Source organism: Lissotriton helveticus, chromosome 3_1 (assembly GCF_964261635.1).
Source record: "Lissotriton helveticus chromosome 3_1, aLisHel1.1, whole genome shotgun sequence".
In the NCBI taxonomy this organism is placed as follows: domain Eukaryota; kingdom Metazoa; phylum Chordata; class Amphibia; order Caudata; family Salamandridae; genus Lissotriton; species Lissotriton helveticus.
Window position 1 is genome coordinate 654,156,246 of NC_136061.1, and position 22,990 is coordinate 654,179,235.

Sequence of the window (22,990 nt, forward strand, 5' to 3'; positions counted from 1 at the left end):
GCTGTCCCGATTCCGGTCCAGTGCATACAGTACTTGAGAAGCCTCCGTCAATACGCTGTCAGCAAGCGTGTCTCTTTCGGAGGAGAGACGATTATCGCTCCTTCGGAAGGCTCAGGCTCTTATGATCCCTCCATCTACAACGGTGGGACGGTGTCTGCTCTATTGGGGTCGATGGCCTCTTGTATCTTCCTCACGCCACACGCACGGCTGCCCATGAGACCTTTGCAGGAGTGCGTAGAGGATCAGTGGGATCAGAGGAATGGTTCTTGGGACAACAAGATACGACTGTCTCTGCATGCTCTTAAGTCTCTGAAGTGCTGGTGTTCGGCGGGGAATCTCTTCGGAGGGGTTCCCTTTCACGAGGACATTCCCGCACGGACTATCGTGACGGATGTGTCTCTCCACGGCTGGGGGGGGCGCATTCCCGAGACTGACAGATACAAGGAACGTGGTCCCGTTGGAGTCCACGTATCACTTAAATTTCCTGGAACTCAGAGCTGTTCACTTGGCACTGTAGGCGTTTGTTACGTCCTTCCGAACCGTCTCTCTGCTTGTACAGACGGACAATGCGACCACGATGTCTTGCCTCAACAAGTAGGGGGGTTCGAGATCGCGCACTCTGTCGCAGGAGGCGCAGGCGATCTGGCGCTGGCTTCTAGCCAGAGGACTGACGATCACGGCTATCCATCTGCTAGGTGTGCAGAATGTTCAGGCGGACGCACTGAGCAGCCTGATTCAGGAAAACCACGAATGGGTCGTAAACGACGAAGTACTAGGAGAAGTCTTCGCAAGGTGGGGAACTCCAGACGTAGATCTGTTCTCCACCGCCGAAAACAGCAAATGCTGAGACTTTGCCTCCAGGTACTACCAGCAGGGGACGCTGGGGTATGCGTTATGGATTACCTGGTCGAACAGCTTTCTGTACGCTTTTCCACCCGTTTCCTTGTTTCCGGCGGTACTCATCAAGCTGTCCCAGTGCAGGGCACGGATGATCCTGATTGCCCTGGAATGGCCCAGGCAGTGGTGGTTCACGGACCTGCTTCACCGGTCTCTCCTTCCTCGCATACGGCTGCCGTGCAGGCCGGGCCTTCTCACGAAGTTCGGGGTGGGGCAGATGTTGCACCCCAACCTCTCGTCTTTGAGTTTGGCGACATGGCTCCTGCGTTAGTGCAATTTGGCCATTTGAATGTACCAGAAGTTTGTATGGACATACTGAAGGAGGTTAGGCGACCTTCCACCAGGACTTCTTATGCTTACAAGTGGAAGAGGTTTTGCATCTGGTGCAAGTTCAGGGATTATGACCTAACGACGTGTAAGGAGAATGTCATCCTTCCGTATCTTCTACACCTGGCGCAGTCTGGCCTTAATGTCCATTCCATTAAGGTTCCTCTTGTTGCGCTGACTGCCTAAAAGAAATGGCCTTCACAGACTTCCTTCTTTCGGATCCCTGTGATCTAAGGGTTTTTGGAAGGCTCGAAGAAAGTGTTCCGTCCTGTCCGGTTTCCTTCGCCTTCATGGGAATTGAACGTGGTGCTGTCCAGTTTGATGAAGGAGCTTTTTGAACCTATTCATAAAGCTTCATTGCAGCACCTGTCCTGGAAGGCGGCGTTCCTCGTGGCCATTACATCGGCCCGCAGGGTGAGGGAAATTCAGGCGTTGTGTTGCCACGAACCTTATACAGTATTTCATGCTGCGGAGGTTGTTATGCGTACTCGCCCTAAAGTTCTTCCAAAGGTTATATCTGACTTCCATGTTAACCAGACTATAACTTTGCCTACGATTTTTCAGAATCCTTCATCACCAGTGGAAAGGTCTTTGCATTCCCTGGATGTTAGGAGGGTGTTGAAATTTTTATCTGGATAAAACCGAGGATGTTAGTTGGTCAGACCAATTGTTTATCAATTATGGTTCAGTCAGGACCGGTCTGGCTACCTGTAAACAGTCCACCTCTAGGTGGATTGTGTCCTGTATACAATTGGGTTACCAAACGGCTGATAAGACCTTAGGGGGTAAACCTAAGGCTTATTCCACCGGGGGTAAAGCTGCCACGACTGCTTTGCTCCATAGTGTTCCAATTGCAGAAATCTGCAAGGCGGCCACTTGGAAGTCGGTCCATACCTTGTTAAGCATTACTGTCTGGACACTGAGGCCAGGGCAGATGCTCGGGTTGGGCAGGCTTCGCTGAGAAATCTGTTCGAACAGTAGTGGTGTTATTTCTCTTTTCTCCACCGCCGCTTTGGTGTGGGGATGGGCTTGCCATTCTATTCACTAGATTATGACTATACACAGAGATCCCCTACTACAGAAGGAGTAGTTTCTGTCCTGTAACTCCAGTTCTGTAGTAGGGGTATCTCTGTTATAGTCATAAGCGCCCACCCTCCTCCCCGGTGGAGAGAGAGATTCATGCAGTGCTTAATTTGTAAAATATGAAGTGCAGGTGCTCAAATGTTTGTCGGAGGCCACACCTACTTTTCTCTGGCTCCACCCACTTCATCCACTGGCTCCACCCACTTACTATATTAGCTCCACCCACATTTTCAACTGGCACTGCTAAAAGTCAGGGGTAATATATATCTGGCTGATCCTACGTGTGTAACTCAGTATAGAGGGAATGTTACATCAGACAGGACTACAAGGTATAGGAGTCACATGTAATCCATGATTGTCATTGTAGGCAATATAGTTTAGGAGTTCAAAGTCTGAAAAAGCGCAAATGCAGAATTCAAAAAATACCAGCATTGTTAGGGGTTCTCTTCAATAAGAATTGAGTTCCCACATTAGACCCTTTTTGCAAGATTAGGATAATGAAAGATTAGCCCAAAAACATATAGCTGTAATATATAACTTGCCGTTTGCATGCAGCTCTTTGATGACAGACAGACTAGTTAATAGCTTGCTGTTCTATGATAGCATTTTAACTTACAAACTGCAAGTAACAAAAGGATCTCTCCGACAGAAGCAGTAACACACTGATCTATTTTACATTATATCCACTTTTTGATCTGCATGGTAAACGTTATTTGCAGCAGCCTGGTATATAACCCTCCCTGGCCTGTACTACCTTTCAAGCAGTCACGGCTTCCCCTAGACAAAGCTCCTGGCTGGCTCTCTCCAGGTAGACGATTAATCACCAGAGTTATCTTGACATTTTACTTTTTGCCTGAATATTACTGGAGCCCAGGAATTCGGCACCAGCTACTTTTAAAACAAGAATATACTGGCAAACTGACCCCCCTACCCCAGCCCACCCCATAGTGCTACTGCTACATGAAAGAATGAAACAGATCTTCGCTGATGGCTCTGTGTTACACACCTCACCCCATCGTACCTTTGTCTCATCCCTTACTACCCCTCACCACTGCACTACCCTTCACATTCACAAAGCGTATGCTGCTGCCTCACTTCTTTTATGTAGATTCACTTCCTTCTTCCTCAATCACATAGCGCATAAGTGCCTCATACCTCTATCTCATTCTCCCTCTCATCTCTGCCTCACTTTTTTTCCTCTCATCTCAGCCTCAATCGCCCCCGATCTCGACTTCTATGCCTCAATCTCCCTCTCACCTCTGGAGAATTCTACCTCACACAATAGAGAGCTCGGTCCACTGGCTCGGTCAGTTACTTCTTGAACTTGGCACCTTGTTTAAAAAGCAAGCCTCACTAGTGCCTCAAACACTTATCAGTATTAGAGGCTGCAATTAGATTTGAGGTAGCTCCTTTAGGGACAATCATAGTAAAGCCTGACTCTTTGCAGATGGCAGCCTCCTCCCTTGACAGCCTGCGGCAGATGCTTTCGAGCAATAGTTAAATTGTTAGACACATTTGAAAAGGATCCCAGATTTAGAGAAATAGGCAAAATTCACGTATATTTAAAATAGCAGTTCTAGAGGCTGAAAATAGAACTCACAAAAAGCAGCTCTGTCCCAGTTGTCAGAAGGGTTAATACGCTATCAGAGACTAAACATCACAAATCAGTTAGAATCATGCAGAGGTGAATATTGGCCTTCCCTCTGTAGAAATCCATTAGAGTACTTAGTCTTTAGATGGTGGCACAACTTACTGACCATCCATATCAGTGGGGTGTGGAGGCAAAGCAGTGAATGCGTGCACATTTCAATGTGAGAACATTTGCGCACGCTGCTTGCCTGGCAGGGCACAGCCCCAACCCCCCACAGGTTTTATGAGCGTGCCCGGCCTGCCCTGAAAACGAAACTGAATCCTCCTGCCCTGCATACTACTGACTCCAGGCAGTCCTGCCCGCAACTGCACAACAAATAGCCACTACTGCCCACTGCAGTGCACACTGCTGGCTGGCAACAAAACATGATCGTTCATCGTGATGATCAAACTGGGGATCAGAAACAACAAGCAGGGCCGTGACCATGAACATAAAAAAGTAAATCTGTAGGCCTCACCTGCGCAGATTTATTTTAATTCATTATATGTCTGCGGCCTACGCCGCCTATCGATTCCCAGGCCATCAATCAACAATTATAATTTCAAAAAAACGTAATCCAGCGCCTGCGGCCCCCAGGCCCTGCCCTGCCTCACCTGCCTGCGCAGCTCATGATGATTATTTCGGCCGCCGCAGGCGCAGGCCTACCCCCAGGCCATCTTGTCCAGTCACTGCTGGTAGACCAATCAGGATGATTTTAAAAACCTGACCACCAGTACATTAATCAGCGCCAGGCCCTGCCTCGCTCGCGCCTCCCCCTCACCTGCTGAGCAGAGCTGACCTGGTCCCAACTCAATTGTCCCAACTCCAGCAACTTTGAATAAGACGGCGAGTACCCTCCTAGATACTCTGTAAGGGGAGAGGAGAGGTGCGGTGCGGGTATGTTGGGGCGGGCCTCGGGCAGCGAAAATGCGCGTGTATTTCATTGCATGCATAATCTGCGCACGCGTCGCTCCCCCTCTGCCATGCATAGCCCCAACCCCCGCAGCAAAGCCCTGCCCAGTACCCTGCAACAACACTACTCACTAACTAGTGTCCCGCCCACTGGGGCCCTGACTGATCCGCGGCAGTGATGTCTTGAGAGAGAGGAAATCACTGGGAGCAGGGCAAGCACGTCACGTCACCGACAGCAGTAAGTACTGTTTTTTGCTGCAGATGCATCATCGAGTCAGTGAGTCAACAAGTTTGGCACCACAACACTGACAGCAGTACCACAGCAGGCGCAGCACACACTCTCTGTGTGTGCCAGTGCGCACGAGTCACAACTTTCAAAAATCAAATTCGAAGGCAGGACAGGTGCACTTAATGCCGTGTAATAGACCCGGCCCTCATAATTAGGTGCCGGTGCTAAGCACCGGCAAGCTCCGGCTCAAATTAAGCCCTGGATTCATGTAAGAAATACTACAGGTCTGGCGTGTTACGCCTTCAAAAAGAACTGAAAGTAGAAGGGACCTGCAGTGCATTCTGGGATACTGTGAGGCTTCTGGAAAGTTCTCTTAAAGGCACAGTATCCTGTTTTGAGCCACATAATGGCAGCCTACGGGGCTTGTCTGTCCATTTCTTCCTCTCTATCATTCCAGCAGGTTTTGCTGTTACAGGCAAGGTTTTCTCTGTAAGAAAACCCTGGACAGGCTGTGCTGTTTGTGGACTTTTGGTGGAATTTCTAGTCGAAGTACTGGACAGTGTAGCCTGTGGATATAGGCTGCATTATCTGTCTTTAAATTCTCTCTTAAGTGTCTGTGCAGTTCTGCATGTTTGGACAATTTAAGAGATTATTTTTGATTGCTCCGGGGTCCGCGCACATGGGCGGGACTATTCACTAGATTATGACTATAACAGAGATACCCCTACTACAGAACTGGAGTTACAGGACAGAAACTACTCCTTATCTCATCTTAGTTTGCAAATGACATTATTCCAAGATCATGAAGGTGCGCTAAAATGCAATCCTAAATGATTTACTACAAAGATTGCTTTTTTTGCGACAGTACAGCTAAGCTCCTCATATTTGGTGAACATTTTCAAAACAGAACACATAGAACATAGATACTACAGAAACAATATGTTGAGAATACGAGTTCCTCCAGGTTTCTTTTTAAAGCCAGTGGTGCCATTCATGTTCAATATTAAGGCCATTCTCCACTGTTCCAAAGCCTATGATAAATGCACTCTCCTCCTTGAGGAGGCGTGATTCCAAATTACCACCTCGTTTGTGTTGCTTCAGTTTCTTTAGGTCTACAAAGGTGAAATTTCGTTGATCATGATATTTTAAAAAGTGTTCCACCATTGGTTGTCGAGTGTCAGATTTATGGATGTTACGATAATGTTCTTGAATCCGGGTTTTTAATGGTCTCGTGGTGCTCCCAATGTAGTTTTGATTGCAGGGACAAGAAATGAGGTAGACCAAATTTGTGCTTTCGCAATTGATAAAGTCTTGTATTTTATACTTCTTGTTGTTAATGTCAATTTCTTTTGTCTTAGATTTTCCCAGCTTACATATTGAGCAGTTTGCTCAGGTGGGTAGAATCCCTTAGGTGGATTTAAGAACTTGCTTGGTTCATGTTTTATATCCAGAAAGGATGGGCAAAGGATATCTCTTAGATTTCTACTTCAAGAAAAACTAAGTTGCGGTTTGTCATAAAGCACTTCTGATATAGTAGAATTTCCTTTCAGTAAATGCCGATGATCATTGATATATTGTGTGCAGAAACGAATCAATTTAACCAACTTGTCCATAGAGCCGCCCAATATCATGGGGTTGACTTGCATACTGACCCAGTAGAGGAGGATTTCCTTATGGATACCTTTGATACCACACAAAGGTCCTCCTCAATTTTACCCATGCTTAAACCCCGCGGTGTTGGATGCCGATCCCCCGTTGCTTTTGGGCGAAGTTTAGTGTATAAGAACAGTGGTTTCGACCTGGGAGTTACTCCCCCGGAAAGTGACGTGTGTGAGTGATCCTCACGGATGTGCTACTCTATTTGTCAAGATTTGTTCGCTTGCTCTACAATATTGTGAAGGGTGCTACCAGATCGGATTTTGTTGTCATTTTGTTCACCTTGTCCTGAGGAGGCCGGATTGGTTGGAAGGCCGAAACGCAACCGCTTCGACACTTTCCATTAAAAGGAGTCTGATTCAAACTTTAATTAAAGTGGAATTATATTTCTTTGACACAATTTTCTTTATAGTTAGGTTCCTTATTGTTTTTTTTTTTAACCAATTGGGTCTAACTACCTCTGTGTGCAGTTCCTAGAAATAATAGGAGCACACCTAGCTTCTGCTACAATAATTTTGTTCTGGGTGAAGATGGGTTCATTTATAATCAAGTATTATCTATATTAACTTTGTGTATTTTGTCCCTTGTTGTTGTATATAGCTGTGTATATATGTATGTAGGGCACATTATGACGAGTTAGAATCCATAACCTTCCTGATAAGTACAAGAATAGGGCCAATGAGCTTATACAAGAGGGTAAAACCATCACCAACACCTCTATTCGTTGTGCCCTAGATGCAGCAGATACTGCTTCAAGGGCAATTAATACCATTGTCCTTTTGCGTAGACATGCCTGGCTACGCATTTCAGGTTTCAAACCTGAAGTACAAAGTGCCATACTCAATCAACCCTTTGATGAGCAACATGTATTTGGACCTAATGTGGACATATCCCTTGAAAAATGAAAAAGGATACGGACACAGCTAAATCTATGGGAGCCTTGCAGTCGCAAGCTCCCAGACGTTCTTTTCGTTGTTCATCCTATAGAGGTACCAATAGAGGCTACTCCTCAGAAAGCCCCTCTACCTCTTACAAAGCCCCTACCCAATCCACCTACAGTAGAGGCTACCAAAGAGAGGGTTACAGGGGCAACAACAATAAAGGCAGAGGCAAAATTAACAACTCTACCCCTGCCCAATGACTTCCCTCCACTTCCCCCACCACATTCCACTCCAGTTGGGGGGAAACTACAACAATTCCTTCCTGTCTGTAACGACATCACATCAGACAGGTGGGTGCGACAAATAATTCAAACAGGTTACTGTCTCGAACTAACATCTACCCCCCCCAAACATACCACCCAAACAGCGCCCAATGTCACAAGAACATTTGGTATTGCTCAGGCAGGAGGTAATATCCCTCCTACAAAAAAGTGCAATAGAATCAGTTCCACTGCATCAACAAAACAAGGGAGTTTACTCCCTATACTTTCTTATCCCAAAAAAGGACGGCTCTCTAAGGCCTATTCTCGAACCTGTACATACAATCAGACCACTTCCATATGGTCACCCTACAGCAGGTTCTTCCTCTCCTTTTACAAAAGGACTTCCTTACCCCTATAGATCTCAAGGATGCCTATTTCCACATTCCCATTCACACAGCTCATAGAAAGTACCTCAGATGTGTACTAGACGGTCAGCACTATCATTTCAAAGTACTCCCATTCGGGGTCACAACAGCACTAAGAGTGTTTACCAAGTGCCTCACAGTAGTGGCAGCGCACTTAAGAAGACCGCACATTCACGTCTTCCCATATCTCGATGACTGGCTCATAAAAGCCAACTCACACAGTCAGTGTGCACAACACACTCACACCACCATCCAATTACTCCACAACTTGGGGTTCACAGTAAACCACACCAAGTCCCACCTGCAACCGTCCCACGTACAACAATATCTAGGTGCCACAGTAAACACCTCGACAGCGCTAGCTTATCCCTCTCCTGCCAGGATAACAAATATGCAAGCTCTTTTAACCAAATTCCAACCGCAACACTCTCTTCCAGCTCCAGTGTTCATGCAACTCATAGGAATGATGGCCTCTTGCATATTCATAGTGCCTCATGCAAGACTACAAATGCGTCCTCTTCAAGAGTGCCTAGCACAACAGTGGAACCAGGCTCAAGGTCAATTAACAGACCTAGTGTTGGTAGACGGTCGAACACACCGCTCTCTGCAATGGTGGAACACCAAAAACCTTTCCAAGGGCCAACCGTTCCTAAAGCCAGTTCCCCAAATAGTCATGACAGCAGACTCATCACTCTCCGGCTGGGGAGCCCACCTCCTGCAGCCCACCATGTAGGGAAGGTGGACACCGCAACAAAAATTACTCCACATTAACCACCTGGCGTTACCAGCCATTTTTCTAGCCCTAAAAGCATTCCAAAAGCACATATCGGGCAAAGCTGTCTTAGTCCGCACAGACAATATGACAGCCATGTACTACATAAACAAACAAGGAGGGACACACTCCCTGCAGCTCTCTCAGGTGGCGCAGCAGATATGGAGATGGGCTATACCTCTGAACATCTTCCTTCTAGCCCAACATGTTCCAGGGGTACAAAACACCATAGCCGATCTGTTAAGTCGTCAGACACAACAAATCCACGAGTGGGAACTTCATCCACAAGTTCTTCAACCGTTCTTCAGATGCGGGGACAACCTCAGATAGACCTCTTCACCACCCACGAAAACGCCAAATGCCCAAGCTTCGCCGCCAGGTATCCACACCCACTGTCCAAAGGCAATGCGATATGGATGAACTGGTCCGGCAAATTTTCATACGCTTTTCCACCTCTCCCACTGCTTCCACTAGTGGTGCGCAAACTTCAACAACATTCCCTCACTCTCATTCTAGTTGCTCCAACTTGGGTCAGACAACCGTGGTACACCACACTACTGCAACTTTCTGTGGCACCGCACCAAAAGCTTTATCTGTCTCCATGCTTCCTAACCCGGAACCATGGAGAGTTAAGACACCTGGATCCAGCTCAGCTCAACCTAGCGATCTGGCTCCTGAAGTCCTAGAGTTTGGTTATCTTAACCTTCCTCCTGACTGTATGAGCGTTATTAAAGAAGCTAGACGTCCCACCACTTGGGTATGTTATGCAGCCAAGTGGAAGCGTTTTGTAATATACTGCCATAACAACAACATCAATCCTCTAGATGTGTCTATTCAACACATCATAGGATACTTACTACATCTCCAAAGATGTAACTTAGCGTACACATCTATTACAGTGCATCTTGCTGCCATTGCAGCATACCTAAAGAATAGACAACATCTATCACTTTTTAGAGTACCTGCCATAAAGGCTTTTATGGAGGGCCTCAAAAGAATAATTCCTCCCAGGACACCACCTTCACCCGTGTGGAATTTAAACATTGTTCTCACACCCTTTACATAAATGTGAATTGAAATTCTTAACTTGGAAAGTTGCTTTCCTAGTAGCTATTACTTCTCTAAGAAGAGTTAGTGAACTACAAGCATTAATAATTCAAGAACCCTTTCTGCAAATGCACCATAATAAGGAATGCTAGGGATAGGCAAATGGCCTATCTGGGTAGTGTTTTGATGTGCATGAAAATGTGGGCGTTGTTGGAAATGGCCTTTTTGCAGGGTTATTCTCATATTTTTTTGCTTCTTCCTCATATTTTCCTTGACCTGTTTTTGTTGGCTTTAGGACTGTGGGCACTTACCCACTTCTAATCACTGCTAATGTGCAAATGCTCCCTGTATAAATTGTTGTTGTAATTGGATATCCATAATTGGCATATTTTATTTACTGGTAATTCCCTAGTAAAGTGCACTGAGTGTGCCAGGCCCTGTAGATCAAATGCTACTAGTGGGCTTGCAGCACTGGTTGTGCCACTTACAGGGGTAGCCCGGTAAATCTGTCTCCCATCTCCCATCTCCCTCTGTAGTGTCTGCATGCAGTTTGTAAACTGCTATGTCGACTTGGCAAGTGTACCGACCTGCCAGGCCTAACCTTCCCTTTTCTTACATGTAAGCCACCCCTATGATGGGCATAAGGTACTCCCATGGGCAGTGTTCAGTGTATGTGAAAGGTGGGACATGTACTGGTGTGTTTTACATGTCCTGATAGTGAAACACTACATTGTCAGTATTTTACTAGTAAAGGCTATCTGTCCCATAGGCTAACATGGGAGTTACTTTGTACAAGTATAACGTTCCATTGGAGCAAGATAGAGAAGTGGAGTTTAGGCTCTCTGAACCCAGTATTTAATAACACATCTTTTTAGGGAGATGGTTTTTAAATTATGTGTTCGAAAATGCAACATTTAGAAAGTATTTATTTATTGTTTAACCCTTCTGAGAGCCTTTGCTGTTTTGTGTATTGGCTGTCTGGTTTTGGAATGATGGGGGCTGGAGGTGTGCATTCACTGTAGAAAGCCACAAAGGGGGCGGGGGGTTGAGGTGTGTCCTGCCATTCCTGGGTGACTCATAGCTGAGCTGAATAGACCTTGGCTGCATTTAGACTGGTGGAAGGAGTTTCACTAGCACCTAAATAGGCAGTCTCTCCTCTGCACAATGCTGTCTCCACTTTCTGTAGTGATGCTGCACCAGAGAGGACAGAACTGGTTTGGTATGGACTCGGGAACCCTTGCCACAAAGAGAAAATGGGGTATAAGTATTGGACCTTAAACCTCAGAGAATTAGATCACTTCTGAACTCAAAATTAACCTCTGCCAAGGAGAAGCGCTGTAGAGTTGTAAGGAGGAGTACTGCCACTTCGCTGTGTTGCTTTGCTGGGCCTGCCTGCAGTGGCTGCTTCTGCCAAGTAGAGGACAAAGACTGGAACTTTGCTGTGAACCTGCTTGAAGAAGAATCTCCAAGGGCTTGTGTGTGCTGGCCTCCTATTCTGAAGTCTCAGCGACACAAAGATTTCACCTGCAATCTGCTGACCAGCACCTGGACTCCTGCATTCAAAAGGGTGGCAATTCCAGTTCCTGGACCCTGAGAATTGTGGGCTTGGTGCTGCAAAGCAAGAAAAACAACTCTGACTCAGTCAGTGCCACCGCCAGTGATGCTGCGACCTGCACAGAGACCAGGGGAACCGCTTGTGAAGTGCATGATGCACCGCCTGCCTGCACCGCAGCTCTGATGCCTGCCAACGCCTGCAGTTATCAGCCTTCCCGATGCCAGGGCTCGCACCGCCATCATCCTGTTATGGCGAGCCAATAACGACGAGGGAGACTTCATAAACGCTTCAACTTTGAAACCGCCTCACTGGAACTGATGCCTTGCCGCAGACGCTGCCGACTTCCCCTGTCCTAGACTCGACGCATCTCCTCCTTGCGGACTCGACGCATCGCCTCCCCCGTGGCATCCAGGGACCCGGCCTTGACCTCGGCACCGACACCTCGCCTCCACGAGGCCGTGCATCATACCTAGACTTCGTTTTCCAAGGTACTGTTGGTTGGGGGTCCATGTGACTCTGTGCCCAAAGACGTACATCTCGCGGACGGCGCCGTACTTTGGATTTATGCCTGTCACAACGTTTTAATAGCCCCAGGTGGAGCTGTTTTGTTTCTAAAAGTTCTATTTTTACAATAGATGTTCTAAAGTGATATTTTGATACATGATAAATATGCTTTACTTTTTTAACTGGTGTGGTGTCCATTTCTGGTGTTTTCACTGTGTTACTGTGTGTTTGAGTACAAATACTTTACACATTGCCTTTGGGTTAAGCATGTCTGCTCGTGCAAAGCTACCAAGGGGGTGAGCAGGGGTTCTCTAAAGTGTGTAACTCCCTGACTAGAAGCAAGGGTCCCTACTTGGACAAAGGTGCATACCTCTGCCAATTAGAGACACCAATTTCTAACAAGCCTTAAACACGTATCCATGTAAAGTTGGAAACTGTATAGTGTAGCCTCTATGGAAAGTGTGTTGGTGTATGATCTATGGCAGAGGCTACACAAGCAATTTAACAGCAAGCACTTAGCTTCATCTAAGCAAGGGTGATGGAGAAAAGAGTGTGAAGGGACACAGTTGTGCATGTGTGCAGATGTCTACCGTTTTGGATTGGTCTATTTGGTAGATTAAACCACATTCAAAATAGGCACAGGTACTCTGGTGGATGCACTCTATCAACTATAAAATATGCTTTGGCAAGGCATACGAATGGACATTGTACAACAAGCCCTGTATATCTTCTGATGGTTCCACTGAGGCGGGCCTAAGCAGATAATCATTATACTACCATGCCTGTGGAGTCCAGCCAGGCATGCAGGATAAAACCCATAGGAATGGACATTGTACAACCAGCCATGCTGTTTGGTCGAAGGAGTTGAGCAAGGACCTGCATTAGGAAATGCAATTTGTTGTCCACAAAGAGCGTCAGGAGGCAGCCCATAGACCGGGCATTGTACAAACAGCCAAAGTATATGCTCAGATGTCTGCCCAGAGTCGCCGAAGGGCGCAAACCCTATGATTGGCATGATACTGGCCAGTTAAAGCATATGCTGTGGTGAATCTATAGATTAGTGGCATAGGAGCAACCAATGGGAATAGCCAGTCTAACCAGCTGCGCAGAATGATCTCAGGAGTACCTGCTACTCTGCCGCCAGCTTCCAAACTCATAGAAGTGGAAGAGGAGCATTCCAGATTGTTTAAAAACTTTTGGAAACAGTTGGCACCTTAGTCAGATGTCATAGTGGTACCAGAAGATGGGCATTGCATGGAGTCCCGGTATCTTCTCTTTGTATCTGTCCAAATATACCAATTGTGATGACATTGCCTGTGTCAGAGAAGTAGGTCCATCCTGTAAAAGCATATCTTGTCTTCACTGGCTAACGAGTAGCTTGTATTTGTATTGCCTCTTCTGGTTAAGCTTGTGACTATTCTGCTTGTTAGGGAATCTTGTGATGATGTAGGTGTACTAGTCAGGCTTGCACTGAAGTTGCCCAGGCTGAATAAGCATGTGGTGTGACTATCTAAGCCATGAGTATCATATGAACAGATGTCGAAGTTTAGCCTTACTGTCTTCTTTCTTTATAGTGCAAATCTAATTAGAGTTTGCTTATTGACTTGTTCATTATATTGACAATCTTCTTGCATTTTCATTTACAGTTTTTTTTCAGTAAACCTCTACGGATTTTGAACATCCTTATTGTCTTGGAAGGTGCGCTCATTTTCTACCAGCTGTACTCACTCATGTGCTCAGGAAAGTGGCACCACACCATCTCCCTGGCCCTTATCCTCTTCAGCAACTATTATTCATTCTTCAAGCTGTTGCGTGACCGCATTGTGCTGGGAAAGGCTTACGCCCATGCTGCAAACAGAGACTCTGAGCAGAAGCTCAACTAAATGCTACTGTGGAAGTCACAAGGAAGGGGGCAGATACAAAGAGCTTTCTATTTTTGTTACATCTCTTTTTTGTCTTTCATAACTGATGTAATTAAGAGAAAACATATTTTTGTACTCTGTTTTGGTGTTGTCTTCATTTATGTTCACAACGATGAGGTGGTGTGACTGGCAATCAAGAACCTGTCAACTGTATGGATGGGTCAGTTTGTGATATGATGTACAGATGGGACTCCCAGTGAGTGACTTGTTGTGTAATTGAAAGTTCCAAATCTGGCTACGTATACATACCTAGGCATGGAGCTTGTTTCGTAAGGAAGGTGGATTGTACCTTCAAGGATTTTTTACAAACCTCCCACATTTGCATAGTTTCTCTAATGTAAGCTTCTTCATAGGGCTGTTTTCTCAGAAAGTACAGAAATATTAATTATCCATCATAGGATTCTCTCAGATTTCTGTAAACAATTTAAAAGGATCCCCAGAACACTTTTCTTATTGAAAACTTATTGAAAACATGCCAATAAGATGCAACATTTTCTACCAGTTTTTCAGTTTTGAAAAGTGGTTCCAATTTACCAAATTAATACACTATACAAGTGTTGAAGCATAGTATGCCAAGGAGCTCGAAGCTGAAACAACATAGATATTTGACATGGAGAATTTAAGGAGTCTCCCTGTCATGGTCTACCTCTGAATCCGGGGTCACAAGGGATCTTCCTATAGTTCCGTTGGTGTGCTACCATTTTGGTCTGTTTGATAGTTTCAACCACTTTGAAAACGAGCATAGAAAGTGGTCAGAAACAGACTTCTAGCAATGCATGATCATGGAGTCACATTTAGAAACATTTGCATTGTCTCCGGAGACACAGCACTCTGCTAAAGATCTTAACTCTGCTCCATTGGTAGAGAGCTACTGTTCTCCATCCAGAGCTCCTGTACCTCCATCACCATCATGTGGGGGAGATAACCCACCTCGGTCAGCTTCGCAACAGTGACACAAAGAGAAGAGGCATGGCCTTCCTATTTCTCCCCAGGATTAACCTTCCAAAAGAGGGACTGTCCTTCTAGATGCTAAAAAAGACTCAGACAGGTATTCCAGTTACTCATCTATCAGCCCTCCCAGAAGACCATCATCTTCTTCAGTTGCTGATTTCAATGAGATTTTGTTGTGTCTGTAGATTATGTGTTACCTACAATCTCCCCAGTGAATTATGTAGCTTTCAAGATAGTGACGAAAAGAAATCAATATTGAGACTGCTACTCCGGTCTATGAAACATTGATAATTCTTCAGACTTTGCTTCGAAAACCTTTGCGAGACCTATCGTCACTGTCTTGAACCAACAGTACATCCTTTTCCACAGGCCGGCATTCATTAAATCTTTTGATCACTTTCAGGAAAAAGAAATATAGGGTGCCAGAATCCTATCCCCTCTTATTGAAAGAGCTACCAGATTCTGATGCCTTGGTGGTTTCTGCAGCTAAAGAGTTTTAATACTCTGGATCAACAACCTCTCCTTATCCTGGTGAAGTACATAAGATGGACTCTTCTGATGGATTCCGCACCTCCGAATACTCCCCAGGTGCCAGACTGGGTCTGGAAAGCTTTTGCCAGCAATGCTACTGTATGCTGCTAGGTGGCAATGTGCTCCACGTTGACTTCATACTGCCCTGCAAGTGGGGAGCAAAGCCCTAGTCATCCGCCTTCCCACCCACCCCTGCGAACAAACATCAGTTTCTTTCTGTGCCCTTCCATGAGGATAGGCTGCTCGACTCCTAATTTCATGAACCTTCTAATGACTTTAAATAGAAAAATCCAGTGTGAAAGGGAATGGTATCCCCTCCTAAGATTACAGGTTTGAAACAATGTCCCAACTGTAGGAAATAGATGTCAGTCATGGATCCCCAAGAGGTGTCTCTATGGTGTTTGGACTCTTGACACGACCCTAAGTCATGTGACCAGTGCACCCTAAGGCGACCCAGGACCGAGCGGTAAAGCTGTAATTTGAGGAACTCAAGAGGAAGTTGCAAGCTTCATGTACGTCCTGCTCCAAGTCGAGGGTGAGGACTCTACCCAGTAAGAGGTCTACTTCGTATTTAAAGTCCTCCAGTAAGTCAAAATCAAAGTCCAAACATGTGCACAAGAAAGGGAAGTGGGGCTCAACCCCCATCACTTTCCATCTAAAGAGAAGACATAAGTGTGTCACAATGTCTATCACTTTTCGTCCAGATCTCTTGTTGCTGAGCAATCCCACAGGTGGTCGCATTGATCCCTAAATTTCTGGGGCCATTGGTGACTCCACCGCAAATTAAAGTCTTTAATAAGGCCATGCTGCAGATATTTGGAACTCATGGCTAGCTTTTGTGAGCCTTCTGGCCCTAAGGATCCACAGAGGCACTCAGTTGGGTTACAGCTGGTGGGCCCGTCTGTGGTGCCGCCTGACTACCTTGAACACGTTACGGGCTCCATCCCAGCTCTGGTACAGGCTACAACCTACACAATCCCTCATCAACACCTGCACCAATGCTGCCAGCACCGCAGGAGGGTCTGATGTTGGTTTAAATTTCTGACCCTGAACTTATTTTACCACGATCCAGACTGATGTCATGCTATGAAATTACTAAATCGAAACCAGTCGCCATAAAGCTCAATTCACATCCTATGCCTCTACTGGGACAGAAGGGGGGTGATTAACCCCTCTTAATGGCAATTTTAATATGGACTTACTGGAGGTCAGTGGGCTTGATACTTGCCTTTATAAAGGGTTGGACTCGCCATCTGGACCTCCAGTGGAAGAGCGTGCATAATTTGCAGTAGTAATCCAACAAGCAGATGAGTTATTGGATGCTAATGGATACTCGTTAAAGCTCTGTTCTTGCAATAGATGAATGGACAGGTACCCAGATGTCACAGACCTGCGCATGGTGACCCTGATTTTCTTACTAAACATCCTACTCCAGAGAGCAGGGTTGTTCAGGTTTCAACCAGCAAGGTGACCCCCCTCCCCCCCCCCCCAATTCATTCCCCACGACTCCCCCGGACAGGGAGTCTGAGAGGATTGAGGCATTCAGGAAACATATGTGCTCTTTGATTTGCCTAACACTGAGATTGGTCAGTGTGGTCTGTCTGTTAGGCTGAAATATTCATGCTCGCTAGGACATGGCCAGTGATATCCTGCCAGCAGTTCCAGAAGACCTTGGGTCCTCACTGGCTCAAACCATCCATGATAGTTAACCCTTTCCGCGCTGCACGAATTTTCGCGCAGTGCAGCTGTTTTATTATGTGGGTGGAGTTAGGACAACCCGTGGCCGTCCTCCACTCATGCCCACCGTGACGCCAGGCGCCGTCCGACGCACACAAGGGGTTAAGATTTGGACAACCGACTTATTTTCATATTCCTGTCCTGTTATCGTAACCCTCGGTAACTGCCCTAGGCTTCTCCACCTCCACTCCTATCTAGGTCTCTTCAGTGTGAGGTTAGAGCAAAGACATGGTAGAGTAGAATGGGACCAATGCTAAAGTGAAAGTGCTCCCTGTGTAAATTGTATCTGTAGTTGGTTATCCATGCTTGGCATATTTCATTTACTGATAAGTCCCAAGTAAAGTGCACTGTATGTGCCCAGGGTCTGTAAATCAAATGCTACTAGTGGGCCTACGTATAAGCAACAGGAGTGAATCCATAGACCTAGCTGAGATCTGGGTGAGTATGTATAAACAAACAATTATGTCTCAACTGGTATTATTTAAAAGGCTTGGTAAGTAGGCATGCACAAAACCTTGCAAGAAAGGAAGGTAGGGAGACTCATAGTTTGATTGAATGTGCCAAAGGCATTATGTATTTTGAATAAATACAAGAAAAAACAAGAGTTGGAAGGGTACAGATAAATTGGAAACAGTGGTATCAGCACTGTAAGCAATGAATACGTAAGTAACCTGACAAACTTTGTGCACTCAAGTGGACGGCGCAGGTGACAAGTGAAAACAGCAAAGGCGCAAAGTGAAGACGTGACAAATGGATACAAAGGAACTTCTGGTTCACAGGTAATTATTCACATGAATTTTGTACAAATGTAGACATTTTAGTGAACCATAGTAAAGGGAGTCACAAGATGCGCTGGTATGTCGACAGCGTTTCAATCCTTGAGTATTAGGATCATCATCAGAACCAGGTTACTAAGTGCAGGGTGCTGTACAAGAAAGGAGGCAAGGAGAAATAAACAGGCAGAAAAAAGAGCTAGAGGGGGATGGTAAATGAATCCCTGGACGCGGTGAGGAGATGGAGGGAAGGACAAGGAATGTGCTGGTGGATCAGCGAAGATTGATTACACTGGGGATGCCGCTAATGGAGCATGGTAAGGAGCTGTGGGAGAAAGAGCGCGTGTTGGTAGGGCGATGGTGGAGACACAGGTACGTGTGGTTGTACTGTGTCAGCCACTTACCGGGAGCAATAGAGAGGAAGGGGGCAGTGATAATTGGCAAAATGGATGGGGTCCAATGAATTGGTGGAGCCTGTTGGTTCTCGTGGAGTGAGTAGTTCCTTGGAGGCGGCCCCTGGGAGAGAAGGCACCCGGTAAATGGGTGAAAATATGGGCGCGAAATGGGCAACGTGAAGTAGCTGTAGGAATGCAGGCTTACCCGGTATAACGGCGTGTCCGGCGGAGGCTGAAAAAGAAAGACTGGCATTAGGGACACGGAGGTTCATTGAGGAGACCATTGCAACAGGCTTATTTTCATATTCATGCCCTGTTGCCATAAACCTCTGTAACTGCCCAAGGCTTCTCCACCTCCACTCCTATCTGGGTCTCTTTGGTGCGAGGTTAGAGCAAAGACCGGGTCTGTAAATCAAATGCTACTAGTGGGCCTACCCACATGAGTAGCCCGGCAACCATGTCTCAGACCTGCCACTGCAGTGTCTGTGTGGGCAGTTTTAAACCACTTGCCAGGCCCAAACCTCCCCTTTTTTCTACATGTAAGGCACCCCTAAGGTAGACCCAAGTTAGCCGCAGGTGCAGTGTACTTTGAAGGTAGGACATGTACTGGTGTGTTTTACATGTATGTTCTGATAGTGAAATACTGCCAATCTTGTTTTTCACTATTGCAAGGACTATCTCTCCCATAGGTTCTCACAGGAGCTGCCATGTAACCTCTTACAAGTGTAACCTTTAATTGGTAAGAGATAGAGATCTGGAGGTTGGGGTCCCTGAACTCAAAATTTAAAAATACATCTTTTAGTAAAGTTGGTTTTTAAGTTGTGTGTTTGAAATTGCCACTTTTAAAAATTGAGCATTTTCTTGCTTTACCATTCTGTGCCTCTGCCTGCCTGTGAAAGCCATGTCTGTCTGAGGAAGGGTGACAATTGGGCTGTTTGTGCATTCCCTCTAGACAGTCGCACAAAGGGAGCTGAGGAGACAGATTCCGCCATCAAATGATATAAAGAGAGTTGCGCCACAGCCTACTCCTTGAGTCTCTCCACACTCACCAAACAGTTTCCTCAACAATTTCAGGGTTACACTAGTGACGTGGGATACTGTAAACTTCAGATACCGCTGCTGGCACAACAAACTTCTCAGCCCTTTCTAGGTTGAGGCCGCGGCTTCTGTACAGAGCTCCCAGAGCATCGGATACAATATACGGTGCAGTACCCCATCCCTCCAGCAACCCCTACTTCAAAACTGATTTAGTGTGTCCTTTCCAGGAACCCTGGCACTCTGTAGAAGGCTGGATCTGTCATTTCCTTGATGAGTGTTAAAATATTGCATCTGACAGATAGGTCATCAATAATGTCTTCCCTTTTCTGTGTACTCCACTGCACCTTCCACCCCATCACGGCAGCTGACAGAAGACCACATGTCCATTTTGCAGCCGGAAGTACAGGCCCTTTTGGCCAAAGGGGCCATACAGGGGGTTCTAATGTTATAACAAAGGAGTATCCCTGTGTTCCTCAGAATCTGGGAATTCAATATTGTAGACACAGCGATTCAGTCGGATAACCTTTTCTAGGTGAATTATTTTTGTCCTCTTGCAATAAACAGGTGAGGAGATAGCAGGGGTCCCCGTTCTCTCTGTACTGGCTTCCTGTGGCCCTTCATTCCAGTGGAACCCCTATCATCCTGAACCCTTGATTCCAAGGAAGAGACTTCTTTCTGGGAACACCAGCTCAGGTACCTTGTTTGTGGGTTATTGCTGTAATATATAATCATTTGACATCTTTCTAATATTCTATTCCACTAATTCTCTGTGTTCTATTTCTTCTCCCAGATGTCCTGAAATTCTGTCCTCCCACTTTGATTCCCTCTACGATCCATTTCATTAGCTCTCTGGATCGCTCCTAACCACTCTCCTTGTGTGGGCGGGCTATTAAATATCCACTTAATGCAAATCTCTTGCCTAGCCAATAAAATCAATATAAAGAGTAAATGTCTATGTTTAAATGTTCCCTTAATTACAGCTTAATACCCAAACAGTACTAATTTAGTTTTTACCTCTGTGTTGTCCCATAACCTCCGTAAGGCTCTTACCCACATTGTGCCAGAAGTCCTGGAGCTGGGGGCACTGCCGAAACATATGTATGTCATTTAGGACAGCACTTCACCTCCTGTTTGTGCAGCTTTGTCAGTTTATTAGGCGGCAAGTACACTCTGTGCACTGTAAATAAATGGTTCTTTCTGAGAGGTGCAGACTTAGTAATATACCAAAATGTAGACATTGATAGTTGCCATAAATCTTGTATATCCAGCGTCGGCAGATCTTTTCCCCAAATCTCCGTAGGGAAGGTAAAGTCCCCATCCTCTGCCAACGTCAAACCCCAGTGCCATCTTGCTACTTACTTTTTTTGCAGCAAACTGTTTTGCATTCTTCCTTCCAGATCCCTATTTCCTAACCTGTCATTTCCAGGTGAGTTAGCCCAACTCTTTAGCTGATAGTACTTGAATTTTGATGTGGTGCAGTTAGTCATTTTTGAGAGCGGTTCCCAACCTATTAGATTGTTTACCACTAACAGCTGAATTTGTTATACCTACCTCCCTCAAAGGGATTTAAATGTTATCTTCCAGACATTCCAGAATCCCAGTGGAATCCCAGATTGGGGTGTGGTTATTATATTAAAGTATTTTCAGGGATCTTCTGATCTGGTACCATAGTTTACAGGCTGACCATAGCAGCTTCAATTTCACTTTTTTAAAGAACTTTGGGCGCCCAAATTAATATAGAAAAAAGCTGCCATCCGGATGTATCTTAACTTGTAGATATGGAGAGTAGATTTGATATTCCATTAGTAGCACTCTTATATTCTTAAATTGGAAAGCTCTGCACTACTGATCTGGGCTAGCAATCCTCCATGTTCTTTTTTCCTTCCATGCTATTCTGACCCCCCCTTTGAGGCCCATGTAAAGTTGCTTAGCTCTCCTTGTAGTTTTTTTGTCCACTCTCTCCTGAGGTCCAGTGGTATGGTATTGAAGATGTACGTACATTTTGGAAGAAGTGACATTTTAATGGTAGTGGATCTGCCTATAAATGTTAAGAGAAGGCCCTCCCAGCTTTTTAATAGTTTCCTAGTACCAGAAATAAGCTTGTTAAAGTTCAGGCGAGCTATTTAATCCATATCTTTCCCTACTATGATTCCTAAGTATTTCATCCTTTCCTTTACTAGGGGTTTTTACTTTGGGAGATCCACTCCATGATTTCTGTTTTTTTGTTGGTTAACATGGTAGCCTGAAACTTTCCCAAATCGATCTAGAACCTGTAATATTATGGGAAAGTACCTGAGAGGTTGTTTGAGAACTATTAGGTCATCAGCATAGAGAGCAGCTTTCTTTTCTGTGCCCTGATAATAAAAAAGGGGTTATTGTATGATTGTGTCTAAGGACATGGGCTAATGGTTCGATAAACAGGTTAAATAAAGAACAGCGGGGAGAGTGGGCATCCCTGCCTGGTGCCTCTGGTGGTCTCTGTGAGGCTACCATTAACCAGAAGCTTAGCGGTTTGGTTTTTGTATATAGATTTTACCTCAATGTACAAAATAAGGCCTAACCCACCAACAACACTAAATACTTTAGTCTTCCGGTGACAGAAATTCTTGGGTTTTTTGCAAAATGTCACAGTACCCCAACACGTTAACTATACAGTTATTTATTTCTGTCCCAGTGTTTTTTCTTAAGTGAATGTAAAAAAAGGGGAAGAAAGTAAAAAATTTCAAATACCATCAATACACCACACCATTCATCCAATGAAAAATATGTGGAGAAAGAGAGAAAGTACCTCACGGTAGAACCGCCAATGGGGTTGCTGGCTGACAATTACCAGTATACCCGCTTATCATCATAGGTAACTTCCTCTCTTGTAGTGGATAAAGAAAAGACAGAAACCAGAAAAAGACCAAGCACCATACAACAGTGCTTTTTCTTCACGAAAACCAGAAAGCGTACTGGTTAGTCGTGCAATATCAAATCAAGCAAGGAGAACCACGTTTGCTATTGTGTGTACACATACACCTAAATTACCCCAGTGAGAAATAATAAATGTGAATCTCACCATTAAAATTAAAGAGCTAGCTGGCCACTCCTTATTTCATTCTGGGCTGCGAGCTCTTCAAATTAAAACCGGTTCACACTGAACCAAGTTTTACTATAGCCAACATGTTTCGTTGCTCTATTTTGTGCAACTTCTTCAGGGCCAACGAGGGGTTATCGTCTCATAGTTCCACTTCAATATTTACACCACCTGTGATGGTAAAAATTGACTTAGCCCAAAAATCCCGACCCGCCTGCAGCGGAGGGCCAGGTCAAATAAAATTACAATGTTGTAGCACTTAGATCATTTAGAACATATTCACCTGGAGGCTGCGTCGTGGTAGCATACCTGCAAGCCTCTCACTTAGGACTCCAGTGTGAATTGATCACATGTCCAACAGAAAACCAACTGCAGTCTGGTCT

At 45.4% G+C, this 22,990-nt stretch overlaps 1 protein-coding gene across 6 annotated transcripts in view; it reads left to right on the top strand.

Moving 5' to 3' along the window:
• The window catches only part of TMEM39B (transmembrane protein 39B), a 319,579-nt gene extending 305,396 nt beyond the window's left edge, over nucleotides 1-14,183 (top strand). For all 6 annotated transcript variants that reach the window (XM_078680673.1, XM_078680678.1, XM_078680674.1 and 3 more), the window contains one exon: nucleotides 13,828-14,183. In XM_078680673.1, the coding sequence (XP_078536799.1) occupies nucleotides 13,828-14,064 (237 nt within the window). In that variant the 3' untranslated portion in view covers nucleotides 14,065-14,183. The remainder of the gene's footprint in view (nucleotides 1-13,827) is intronic.
• Nucleotides 14,184-22,990: the final 8,807 nt, after the last annotated feature.